Source organism: Peromyscus leucopus, chromosome 5 (genome assembly GCF_004664715.2).
Source record: "Peromyscus leucopus breed LL Stock chromosome 5, UCI_PerLeu_2.1, whole genome shotgun sequence".
Taxonomy (NCBI): domain Eukaryota; kingdom Metazoa; phylum Chordata; class Mammalia; order Rodentia; family Cricetidae; genus Peromyscus; species Peromyscus leucopus.
The window spans coordinates 85,624,801-85,638,022 of record NC_051067.1 but is presented as its reverse complement, the minus strand read 5'-3'; the positions used below and the strand labels follow the sequence as shown (position 1 = coordinate 85,638,022).

General features: G+C 41.7%; 1 protein-coding gene across 6 annotated transcripts in view; it reads right to left on the bottom strand.

Annotated features, from left to right (window-relative positions):
• Positions 1-13,222, bottom strand: part of Nup93 (nucleoporin 93) — a 114,087-nt gene that overhangs the window by 29,834 nt on the left and 71,031 nt on the right. For 5 of the 6 annotated variants that reach the window (XM_028871471.2, XM_028871474.2, XM_028871475.2 and 2 more), the window contains 2 exons: positions 9,288-9,350; positions 4,005-4,133 (listed from right to left, as the gene is read on the bottom strand). In XM_028871471.2, the coding sequence (XP_028727304.1) occupies positions 4,005-4,133; positions 9,288-9,350 (192 nt within the window). Of the gene's footprint in view, positions 1-4,004; positions 4,134-8,214; positions 9,048-9,287; positions 9,351-13,222 lie in introns of those variants that run through there. The other variant, XM_028871477.2, reaches the window with a different exon arrangement.

The window sequence follows — 13,222 nt, the reverse complement described above, 5'->3', positions numbered from 1 at the left end:
CTTCAATGACATCCTAAGGACATTAATTTTCCAAATAACTTCATGCTATTAAAGTGTCGCTTCCTTTATTAAAACTCGCCAGGCACAGATATTAACACTATGCCTTTGCCCTTCTGTTATTAAAAGGCTCCAGGGGAAAACAAATGTTCTAGGGACTACCATATGTCAGTTCATTTCTGCCTTAAAAAATATTTCCTCTGAAAGCCTCAGGCTCAGCTTTAGATTAAATTATCCAAATCTGACCGTTTTCCTTCAAATAGAAGGTCAACTAAAAATGAGCCGAGGCCTCCTCTCTAACAACTCTTTGAATTCAACAGTTCTTGACAATAAGGTGCCCAGGAAAGAATGACAGTCACCAAGTCATCCATCCTTCAACTGACCTTAATAATGTGCAGCTTATCAAACGCTGACAGATCCATAACACTGCACAGACCTGGAGCATGCACTTCATGCCAGGCCCTGGGCTGCAGCTTTATACCCGTTCCCAGTCCTTACAACAGAAGAGAAAAAAAAAAAAGGTGTTTCAGATGAGAAACCCAGGCTCAGGATTACTTCTGAGGCCAGTCATCTATCCTTCAAAGTTTGTGGTCTCCTCTACAGGACAAATGAAGTGGAAATAATGTTATCTTTCCACCATTTTGAAGAAAATTGCATGGAAAGAGCCTGTGAAAACACAGGGCTCCACGTACGACAAGAATGGCTAAATTCTGACAGATAATACCAAGTGTGGCAAAGATATAAAACAAATCAAACTGTCACGCGCTGCTATCTGAGGCTATCCTGATGACATTTGGGGCAATATCTATTAAAGGTGAACTTTCACAAGATGTGGTGGTTCATGTTTCAATCCCAACCCCTCTAAGAGGCTGAGACAAGAGGATCACTGTGGGTTTGAGGTCAGTATGGGCTTCACAGTGAGTTTTGGGCCAGCCTGGGCTACAGAGTAAGACAGCCTGGGCTATATCAAACAAACAAACAAAAAAAAAACAAACAAGACAGACAACAACAAAAAGCTGAGGATGGGGAGGGGTGCCAGATTGAATCCAGGACTTAGTGCATGCTAAAGTACTCTTCCAGGGAACCCCAACTCTAGCACCAAAGCTGACCACACACATATACTCGGACCCAGCAACTTCCTCTTAGGTGTACCCAAAAGAGATACAAATACATATTCTCATTAAAAGATAAAGGAATGTTTATAATAGTATTATTTATAAAAGCTCAAAACCAGAAACTATCCAAATGGCATCAGCACTATCCGTCAACACCAGAATGGGTAAACAAAACTACAGTTGTACTCTTCAGCCATAAAATGAAGGGCTCACCACCACAAATAACAATATGTATGAGTAGAATGGCATGCAAAAGAAGGCACAAATAAGCACATTTTATGGCTCAGGCTGTATAAAGTTCACAGATGCAGGACCGCTGGGAGTGAGGCAGAGGTCAGAGGCTCTGCTGAAGAACTAGGATTGTTTCAGTACTTGGTCATTTTTAATAATTCACTGAATTACATACTTAAGACTTTCATGCTTTTCTATATAAATCTTAAACTTTAAGGAAAAAGTTAAAAATAACAAAAGCAGTAAGATTCATTTGTAAACTGGAAAAACACTATGTAAGCTCAGGCCTGTAATTCCACCACTATGGAGAATGAGAGAGAAGGATCACCATGAATGAGGTCAGGCTACACAGTAAGTACCAGACTAGACAGGGCTATATATTAAAACCCTAATCCTATCTCAAAAAAAAGAAACAAAAACCTCCCAAGGCGTTTCCAGAAAAAGGCAATTCTCTGGATAAATGGAACAGACCTGTGTGTAACACCTGCCAACTTACACAGCAATATTACTCCCTCCACCAAAATTCCCAACAGAGAACAGTGCAAGCATGGCGCACTCTCTCCAAGGGGCCTGGAGGTCATGGAAGAAGAGCCTACTGAACAGACTGGTCTATTTTTGAGAGAAGAGCAATCAAGGAAGAACATTTCATTTGTAATTTATAATTACTTTCAAATCCCTATACAGAGCACAACCTATTAACACCATTTTTAAAAAATGAAGTTTATAAAACCAGGAGTTGTTCTAATTATTTGCTCAGACTCAGAATGAACCGAAAGGGAAACACTAGATTGGCCAAGGGTCTGGTATATTAGCTCTTTCTCCTCAAAGACTGTTTCCATCTGAAGTCTTTGAGTCTAAGAAATATAGGACACGGTCCTAAAGGAGCAATTTCCCAAAATAACCAGACATCAGCAGCTATTTACTTGGGGACTAATTGAATAGAAAGACTTGTTCTTAAATTGAGAGCATGTACAGGCACAGGGCATCAGAAGGTACCCTGCAGGACCCACAGACTGCCGATCTGCCCAACCCTTCACCCACACTCCAATACAGCCAAGACATGGAAGACACCAGTTCTGGGTTTGGCCAGCATGTTACAAGTCTCTGAGCCTGACCTTCTCTAGATCCACACACAGTAAGAGCAAAGGTGCCTGTACTGGGTGGGGGGCATACACCTGTCATTCAGTACTTGGGAGGATAGCTTGTGCCACATAGTAAAATCTTGTCAAAAAAAAAAAAGCTAAGTACTCATCAAGTAAGTTCTAGGAAAAAGACTGAACAAGAAGCACTGGTAATAATAATACTCTCACTTTTTTTGTTGTTGTTGTTTTTTCGAGACAGGGTTTCTCTGTGTAGTTTTGGTGTCTGTCCTGGAACTCACTCTATAAACCAGGCTGGCCTCAAACTCCCAGAGATCTGCCTGGCTCTGCCTCCCGAGTGCTGGGATTAAAGGCGGTCGGCGCCGCCGCCGCCGCCACCAGCGCCCGGCCCTAATACTATCACTTTTAAAACATTAAAAATTTACTTACTTACTTACTTACTTACTTATTTTTTTAGGAGAAAGTGAGCCGAGAGCCAGCAACTATCTCACTTTTTTAAAAAAATTATGTATACAGCATGTATGTCTGCAGGCCAGAAGAGGGCATCAGATCTCATTACAGATGGTTGTGAGCCACCATGTGGATGCTGGGAATTGAACTCAGGACCTCCGGAAGAGCAGTCAGTGCTCTTAACCCCTGAGCCATCTCTCCAGCCCAAACATTAAAAATTTAAATATCTACTTCTAAATTATCTGAAATTAATTTTTGATACAGAGAGAGGGGGGGGATCTCATGTATCCTAGGCTGGCCTTGATCTTGAACTTCGAATCTTTCTCCTCCTTAATACTGGGGATTGAACAGGGCTTTGTGAATTCTAAACTAACTGAGCCGTACCCCCACCTCTGAAATTCATTTAGAAAAGACAACAGGGCCAGACATGGTGGCACATGCCTTTAATCCCAGCACTCAGAAGGCAGAGTCCGGAGTCCCAGACTAGCCAGAGCTTAAACAAGAAAACCAAGCAGTAAGGGAGGAAGAGTCACTGTGAGTCGGGTTCTTTCCAGTCGTCACTGATCTGCCCCCATAATGCTACTTCACCAGACCCCGAAGATCTGTTTACAAGGCTCAACAGCTAGCGACTCCGGATCTCGGGTCCAGGACTGCCCCGCCCGCCCCTCCTTCATGGTGAACACATGTCAGGCCCATCGGCAGACAGGTCTGTCAGACCTAGATGCAGCCCCCAAAGTTCCCTGCAGGAAAGACCTCCACCATGCAGCGAGACACAGGAGAAAGATGTAGAAGAGAACGCACAGCTAACTTTGTGTACCGTACACAAAATCAAACTGTACTCTCAGACATGTACACTTGTACAAAGCAACGCTAGAAATGTGGATGGAAGAAGTAACAGTGACGACTTAGGAATACAAAGGGGAATAGAACGGTGTGTCTGGAGATGGGGTGTTTTAATTTTGAACCACAGATCTACACTGTCTTTATTTTTTTAATTGAATCTTTAAAAGAGAAGAAAAATTATGACTTAGTACAACTACTAATCAACAGCATTAAGACAAACACCGGGACTTGATATTTTAACTAGTAATTGTTATCTGGTCTGACCTACCTCGCTTTCTTGGGTAAAGTCAAGGGCATCCTCTCCTGAGGCCAGCAGCGTGTGCAGGATTCTCTGTTTCACTTGTTCCCACTCGACCAGCATTGACTCTCGATGATACTCCTCAGCCATCCCAAAGGTCTGTCAGAGAGGGACAGACATGGACCCAGTGAGGAAATGCAGACTGCTTCCCTTTAAAACCACAGAAGCCCCCCACCCACCGACAACTTTTCCACAGCATACCCAGAAAAAAATCCATTTTAAAATTTATCATTTAAAAACTTTGTTAACTGTTTATAACATACTCTATATTTCACTGACTTGAAGACATTTTTAAAAACTCATTAAATTGTGGGAAAACATACATAAGCTTTATCATTTAAAAATTATTTTATTATTTTATGTTTATAGCTGTTTTGTCTGCATGCATGTCTGCACACCACATGCACATCTGGTGCCCATGGAGGCTGGAAGAGGTATCAGATTGCTGGGACTGGAGTTACAAATGGTGAGCCACCATGTGGGTGCTGGGAATTGAACCCAGGTCCTCTGGAAAAGCAGCCAGTGCTCTTAACTGCTGAGCCATCTCTCCAGCCCCAGGTTCCAGTGGCATGAAGTACAAGTGCAGTGGTCTCCACCTTCCATCCTTACAATGCATATGCAAAGGTGAAGCTCTGCAGCTGTCCACCAATAACAAGCTGCTCCTTTCTCCACCCAGACCCCGGCAACCATCAGCCAGGCAACCATCAGCCTGCTTTGTCCAAGTGTGATCACTCCAGTTATCTCACAGAAGTGAAATGACACACTGTATCTTTTTATGACTGGCTTATGTTATTTAGCAGTCCTTAAAGGCCATCACATTGAAGCATGTGCCACACTTTCTTTCCATTTGTACATAACACTGCTAAGAACATGGGTACACAGGTATCTCTTCAAGTCCCAGCCTTCAGTTTGGGGGATATACTCAGATGCAGTATTGCTGGCATCATATCAATCATCTTCTTTTTAATTATCTGAGGCTACATGTTTCCATAAAGGATACATACTTTATACCCCTACTAATAGTGAATCAGGGTTCCCATTTCCCTACATTCTCACCAACACTTACTATCTGATGTTGTTGTTTTTAATAAGAGAGTTAGGTAGCTCATGATCATTTTGATTTGTGTTTTCTTAATGATTAGTGATGATGAGCCTCTCTTAAGACAGGTATCTTTACTAGACTTTTAGAATTAAGCTATCTATCACCAACCACATTAGAACTTTTTTCTTTTTTTTTAGACCATAAAATAATGAAGAAACATTGGTATCTTCAGATTTAACAAACACCGAAGACCAAAAACAAAAACAAAAAAACCACCTCTCCTTATTTATGTATTTTAAAACACTAATTTTCTTTTGTAACCAAAAAAGTCTACATTACTGTCAACTGACAGAGACAAGACAGGAAGCTCCCAGAACAAAGGCACTCAGGAAAAGAGAGAGAAAGAAACAGAGGGGTGGGAGGAGGGAAAGCAAACAGCAAAGGAAGACAGGGAGAGAGAACTGCACCAGCTTACAGCTACACCGCGAGAGGCTGTGCTCAGCCCCTAACTCTGGGACTGGGAGAGCACGTTTCTCTCAGCTAGAGCTCACTTTTCAAATGGCCATCTACCTAAAATGAGATTGGCATCTAATTAGGCAGTGCTGAGAACATATTAGTAATGCCTGTTTTATTTTGGGCAATGCAGATAATTTATACTGATAATAGTTATGCACATGAACTGTGGAAGAACTATTAGAAAAATTAAATATGCTCTTTCACAAATGCACTGAGTTTTGAATAGTATTCATTAAAATGTAGGCTAAAAGAATAAGGATACAATACATATATAAACACAAAATGACTAGGAAGAAGGGCAGCACATTCTGTACCCCTTTCTACAATGTATTCTGAAGATATGGGAGAAATGAATATAAGTTTAAAAACAGTCTTCCCCTGGTTTTGTTCTTTGCACTGAGAATCAGACAGCATGGGTGTCGGGTATGGAGGTAGGCGAGCCAGTTAGCCAGAGTTGAAATATACACAGAGAAAATCTTTGTCTCCTGTTCACACCAGAAACATAAACACAGAAGCTATACATTCTGACTAGAGAAACGTGCTGGATCAGAAAGGTGGAGTCAAAATGAGCAAAGAGACTATTCCCTAGATGTGACCCTCCAGAATGTGCCACACTCTTTCTCAAGCTCGTCTTAGTGGCACATCAACCGCTTCTTTAACCTGAGCCTCTTCCAGCAGAGCAAAGTTTAGGGTTCAAGTGGCAGGAGGACCAGGGCAGGTGGGATGAAGAGCTCACAAGAGCAATAAGACACAAGCAGAGCTGTGGCACTGGCCAGGACACTAGAGCGTCAGCAGGGTTTCTCTTGGCGACGTGGTCTCTGGCTAATAACAACAGCAAAGAAAGTAGTAAAGACAGCTGAAGAACACAGACCATCCCCACCCCAGAAGTCAGGGATGAGGACAGTGGTCAGAATTCCCGCATCAGGTAAGGGTTAAAGCGACAACAGTAGGTATTAACTAGACCCACCCACCCCCACCTCATTTGTTGGGCTATCCTGGTACTTCAAGAAATACCAAACAGCTCTGAAAAGAGGAAGCTCTGGGGACTCAAATGCTCACATGTCCTGGAGAAGGGTGCCAGGCTACTTATTTACAAACAGCCAGCAGCCTAAACACTGTCATCCTAGTCATCGTTGGTATGATTAAGAGCATAATATAAAAACAAATGGCCCAACATTAAAATCCTCTTCTCTTAACCACACCATCCCCAGCTTATCTTAATTACACCAGAGATAATGGAACATCTGATCTATGGGCCAATTAGGGATGAACAGCCACCCGTGTGTCCGTGTGTCTGATGGAGCCTTACTGGGTTTCTAGCAGAGTCTGAACTACTGAACTAAATACACAAAAAAGCGTAGTGACTAAAGAGAAATCAACAGAGCCACTCAAGTGAAAACCTAGAGCAAAGGAGAGTGAGTTCTGAAGCAAAGTTGGAAGGAGACAGAAAGAGTGGGGTAGGACGAAAGGGAATGCAGAGAGCTGAAAATCAGAATGAAGGCAAAAGCAACCACAGGAAAAATACCACAGCAGTGGGGAACTATTAAAATTCAAGCTGAATCACTGTTACTGTTGTGTGTGTAAAGCATTACCTGTAGAACAAAGTCAAGAAAAAAGGCAGGGATCACACCAGGTGACTGAATTAAGAACAGGGTGGGAGCTCCTTGCCCATTTTACTAAAAGGAAGAGGGCAATAGCTTTGGCTTAGCATCTGATTTCCAGGCAGTTGCAGCTTTTAGAAACACTGTGTGTGCTGAGAGTCACTTTGTCTCTCCTGGGATGCACCAAACGGGAGAACCAAGACACAGTTGTGGTTTTCTGGCCGGTTTTCCTGGCATTTCAGCGGGACATTGGCAAGTTATTCAGACATGAAACTGCCACCAAAATGCCAGGAAGCTGCTGATTTTTTAATCATTTTTATTGAAAATGATTTTTGCTCAGCAGCAACCTTCCACTGTCCAGCCAAGTCAGAGGTGCCCCTCAGGCCGACTCCCAACACTGGAATGTCTCCCTCATAAACACATATGCACACATTTTGTGCTGTGGCATGTCACCTAAATGTTTTGGCTGGCTGCACATTTAGTCTCAGTATGGCACAATATTTAGAGACTGCCAATTTCAGAAACACATTCTGCAGAGTAAATGGATTAATAAGGTTTGGAGGCATTCAAGAATCCTAATTTAATTTTATTGGTCTTTTATAGCAGGACAATCAATTTTGGTGAGAAATTCAAGAGTGTAAACAACAACAACAAAATCATTTCTAAATGTCTTCAAATCTAAATCAAATGAATCTCTCTATTTCCAGGACTAAGAACTGCTGCCAACAATGTAATTAATGAAATTTAGCATTTCCTTCTGGTCACTTACTGCCTTTGGAACATTTCTTGCACACTAGAGCCCCTTCCTTGGCAGCTGCGTCTCCTATTAGTCCTGCTGAGGACTTTCCCCTTTGTAGAGTGTTCTAATGCAGCACACTGAGTAGAAGCACTTCTCGCTTCATTACTTTTCAGATGACACAAATAATACAGAAACACATTTCACTTGACATCCAAGCTAAGTAAATAAACACTGAAACAGAGAAACAGTGCTCCTCATCCAATTCCTTTGCAGAGAGCTTACAGCAGGCAGACTGGCAGGCGCTTCCAGGAAAAGCCACCTTCTCAGAGCCAGCTCCAACTTGACAGTTAACCTTTTCTCTTTCTTCCCCAAAGACCTCTTAGGAGTCTCAAAACGCTTACTCTGAACTGGGATGTTACTGAAAGGCTGTGATCATTGTCAAAAACAAAAGGAGATATAACTCTCGTTAGTAAAGGAAATAACCCACCTCTGTCTCCCCAGACTCCATTCCTAAGAAAGCCTGCCAGGAGTCAGCCTCTCCCTGGGACTATTCAAGACCATGCCTACAGGCTACTTAAGACCTGGTCACCATACCTGCCATGTGCTCTCCTGCTCTCTCCCCTGCCTTCCTGAGAGTTACCCACAAGCTGTTTCGCTCTGTTTATTAAAACTTGGACTTACTTATTAATTCTGTTGGACTGACTTATTACATTGGCAGCAGAGAATACCTAATAACTAGGGATCCAAAACTTATCACTATGGGCACCATTCAGGAATGCTTTTGCAAAATAGGCACTTTATCAGACACTGGACTCTATACCATCTCTTGAAAATCTCACCTAACAATTATCATATGCTCCCAGAATGAAAGCATCCAGAAACACCTGTTTAAAATCATCTGTTCTGATATTTTCAGGTTTAGAGCATTTTGTAGGGTGGAGATAGGCTAGAATGTATAATGGTTACTCTGGCTGCTCTATTTTCCATCATTTAGTGTACCAAACATATTTTAAAAGCGCTTGAGAAAAAATTAGTATGGTGACATAGGGCTAGCAGGATAGCTCAGTGGGCAAGGGTGCTTGCTGCCAACCTGAAAACCCAGGCTTGACCCCCAAACCCCCATTGTAAAAGGAAATACCCAACTTGCAAAAGTTGTCTTCTGACCCCCACATGCCCCTCTACTAAAAATAAATGAAAGCACGAAACAAAATTTTAATTTAATTAAAAAAAAAAAAAAAAAAAAAAAAAAAAGGTGTTGCCATCATGCTGTGACAAAGGAAGCAGATCAGCCAGGACCTGCACTCCACTGATGAGCAATGTCACTCATGCACCTGCACTCTGGGTTGCATTCTTACCCTCTTCCGGGACTCTTCAATGGCAGATAACAGCGCATTATCTTTCTCATTCTTCAGGAAGCCCTAGAAAAGGAGGCAAAACGACACAACCTTGGTTACCTTCAAATAGCCACAAGTACACTGCAGAATACAAGATCATCATAAGAGTCTGGCATAGTAGTGCATGTCTCTAATTTCTGCCTCCAAGCAGATAGAGACAGGAGTGTCAGGAGTTCAAGGAAGGCCATTCTCAGCAACTCAGGAAGTTCCAGGTCAAACCGGGATGCTAGGAACTTAGGTACTCCCCACCCTCACAGTCCCTGCCAAAGCGCAGTGCCTCCATTTACTAATGGCAGGATTTTAGTCAAACTCTAAATCTCAGTTGACTTATGTATAATAATGAGATAATGTAATCAAGCTCTTGGCCCCAAGGCTCAACACACAGCTCTATCATTAATACTGATTAAGTCTAGATCTGTTGGTGGCATTAAGGAAAGGCAGCTCAAGAGGACTTCCTTGTTCTTGCTCTGTCCTTATTTGCCTGAGATGAGGTCAGGTGAGGGAGGCAACGAAAGACTGTGACAATGCACGCAGGCAGACTCAAGGTCAACACCCGCCTTCACACAGAGGGAAGGCCTCTTTCCCATGGCTTGGGGCACAGGGGCCAAGTAGGAACAAGGGAAATAATATTAGTATTATATATTCATGTATGGAGATCAAAGTCTTAGCTGTACTATGGAAGACTCCAAGTTATGATACCCCCCAGGCCCAGCTACAATCCTGTAAGGCACAGTTCCTGTATGGCAAGCCCACTATTCATGCATTTGTAGGTGTCTAAAATGACATGCTTTCCTTGTAATGCTTCTGGTATGCTTTTTTCTTTAAAGGAATTTGGGGAACTGTAATAGAAAGAATTAAGCAAAAGCATTTAAATGACAAGCTCAATTAAAATGTATTTGATGACTTTCTACATATACGGTTAGTTTTTGATAACTTATATTTTAACAACTATAGTCTTACTACAGTCTGTCCAAATAGTCCTAGTCTTAAACTTCTGGTTAACAAATGTGAATGGAGGGCAATATAGGAAGGTAAATTAGGTAAGATCCTATTAATATTCATAGATTCCCAAGATCTCTACATACAGCCCAGGATTCCCGTGTACCTGTGCTCACACTCATACTCATGATGCACTGGGGTGGCAAACAGCAGCCGGTCAACAGTCCCTCAGAGACCACTCCCAGGCAGCTCTAAGGAGTCTAACTATACTGATAACAGAAAGATCTGTGAGGTGAGGGTAGTGTGAGGCTTCAGTCCCTTTTTAATAATGTAATGGGCTCCATATATAGGAAAGGGGGTAAATGATGTAAGTATAATATATACACACACTGTGCATGGGGAAAAGTCAAAAAACTTTATTATGAATTCTCTATTTTTGAGATAGGGTCTCACTGTGTAGTCTCTAACTCACTAGCTTTTAAAAGTTTCAATGGCTAAAGCTAAATTAAAGGCCATCTTAAAGGTACAGTGTCACCATTTCTAAACAAAACTATACATCTACTACCATGGATTGATACTGTCAAACAACAGGTCGGCAGGGACCACACTCTGTGACTACAGAAAGCTGTGTGAACAAGGCAGGGGTGGAAGAAGTCCCTATTTGTTAAGGCTGGTTTAACTTTTCTGAGTTAGGCTGAGGCAGAGGGCAGGATGTGGGTTGAGTCTGATATTGTCTTTCCGTTTCTGCTTGGCTAATCTTCCCAAGTCAAATGATCAGCACTTAACTGTTTGTAACTGTGCCTACATTCACAGATTTCTCTTATGTACATACATAACACAAACACAAAGCAGTAATCAGACACATTCACCTAAAAGCAAAATACTTTCCAGTGTGAAACAGAGCCTTCAATTTCTAAGAAATAAAATTTCAAGAAATAAAACACCCCCCAATCTCTCTCTCATACACATACCCAAAAAATTATAAGAAAAAAATCATGAATTTAAGAAAAATTGGGGATTGGAGTTTACATGGGAGAGATTAGAGAGAGGAAAAGGGAAGGGAGTAAATGATGCAATTATATCATAATTTCAAAAATAAAAGATTATAGAGAAAAGAAAACAATGAAAGATATCATTTAGGGTCAGAGCAAGCTATTTGTCTTTTAAAAGCTATGTTTTTAAAAATCTCAACAAATTAAGTAAAGCATTTGTGCACGAGACTCAGATTTCAGATATGACCCACATATGAACAAAGACCACACCATTATGTACCTCAAAAACAGCCTGCTTTCTGTAGTACACACAGCCCACAACACAACCATCCCTCAGAATGCTGGAAGACTGGTTCCAGACCCCTTCCCAAGATACCAGAGTGTTTGCATGGAACCCATGCACAATTTAGATCATAGACTATTAACACAACATAAATGCTGTATGAATAGTTTATATGGCATATTATTTAGGAAACAATGACAAGAGAATCTGTATATGTTCAATATCCCCACCTCGACAGATCTTGCCATTTCTCTCTTCCAGGCTGCCTTAAACTTCCAATTCTCCTGCTCCAGCCTCCCAAGCACTGATATTACAGGTCTGTGCCACCACATTGTGCAAGTCAGACAAAATGCCTATTCTAGAATGTTTGTTTTGGTTATATCTAGGGCCAATTACATTTATTCTGATCTTTGATTTTCATTCTTTATTCTTTTCTAAAAGGAAACATTAGAATAGGTTATATATATATATTTTTAAACCTATACATTAGCAGTCTATCTTTTGAAAAGAACCTTTAAAAAAAATTAACATGTACAGAGTAGTGATGGGGTCTTGTGCCATCTAGTGGTGATTAATTTATTCTAAAGAAAACAGTCCTTGAGGAAAAGTAATGACGACGATATTCTAAAGACACCATCTCTCTCCCTTTGGCCATCAAACTACTGAGACAATAGACCCACCTCGCCCTCAAAAAATTCTAAATTTCCTCAGGTATCTCATGATGGGAGAAAAAGGGCTGAAGCCTAGTGCCAGCCAGAGGGGCAACTCGTCCCCAAGAAAGAGACTTTACACAGGTCCGACAACTTGTCAGACCACCTTGCAGAACAGACTGGAGTCCAGACAGTGGTGGGGAGAAGGACCCCTGGACTAGCACTGCTCAGCTATGCATACAACATCTTGTCCTCTATTTAAACCTTAACCTGTCAGGACCTCGAAGGTGAATTTGGGGGATGACATTGCTTTGCTCCTCTCCCAATGTGGCCACATACTGAATAAATCTTTTTCTGTTCTTCACTCTGACGTCTTTCTTTAACTGGCCTACAGAGGATGGGCAGCCCGAAACAGGTCCAGGCTTTGACTCTTAACAACTCTGGTGACAATAACATGGGGCTAGGAAAAAAAGTCACTAAATTAAAGATGGGAACAAAAATGTATTTTACCATGTAAATAAAACGATGAAGCAAAAGTAAGCGTAAACATCAAAAAGGGGGAAAGACTCTTGTCTTCCTCCTCAGAAGCTGAACAGAGCAGGTATGCGACTTGGCACCATAATCCCAGCACTTGGGAGGACTGCTACACATTCAAGGTCAACCTGAGCCTCAGAATGAGAACCTGTCTCCAAACACCAAAACTCAATATAACAAGAAAAAACTGAACAGCTGGACAGAAACATGATCTGCCTCTGCCCAGGTTTCCCAAGTCTCTACCTTGACTTGTGATGACTAAAGTTGTTTTAAGTTTAAATTATTATGTTTAAGAGATCTATAAAGCAAGCTGGGCGGTGGTGGTGCACCCTTTTAATCCCAGGGCTCAGGAGGCAGAGGCAGGCGGATCTCTGTGAGTTCGAGGCCAGACTGGTCTACAGAGCGAGTTCCAGGATAGGATCCAAAGCTACACAAAGAAACCCTGTCTTGAAAAAAACAACACAACAACAACAACAAGAAGACATCTATAAAACAAAA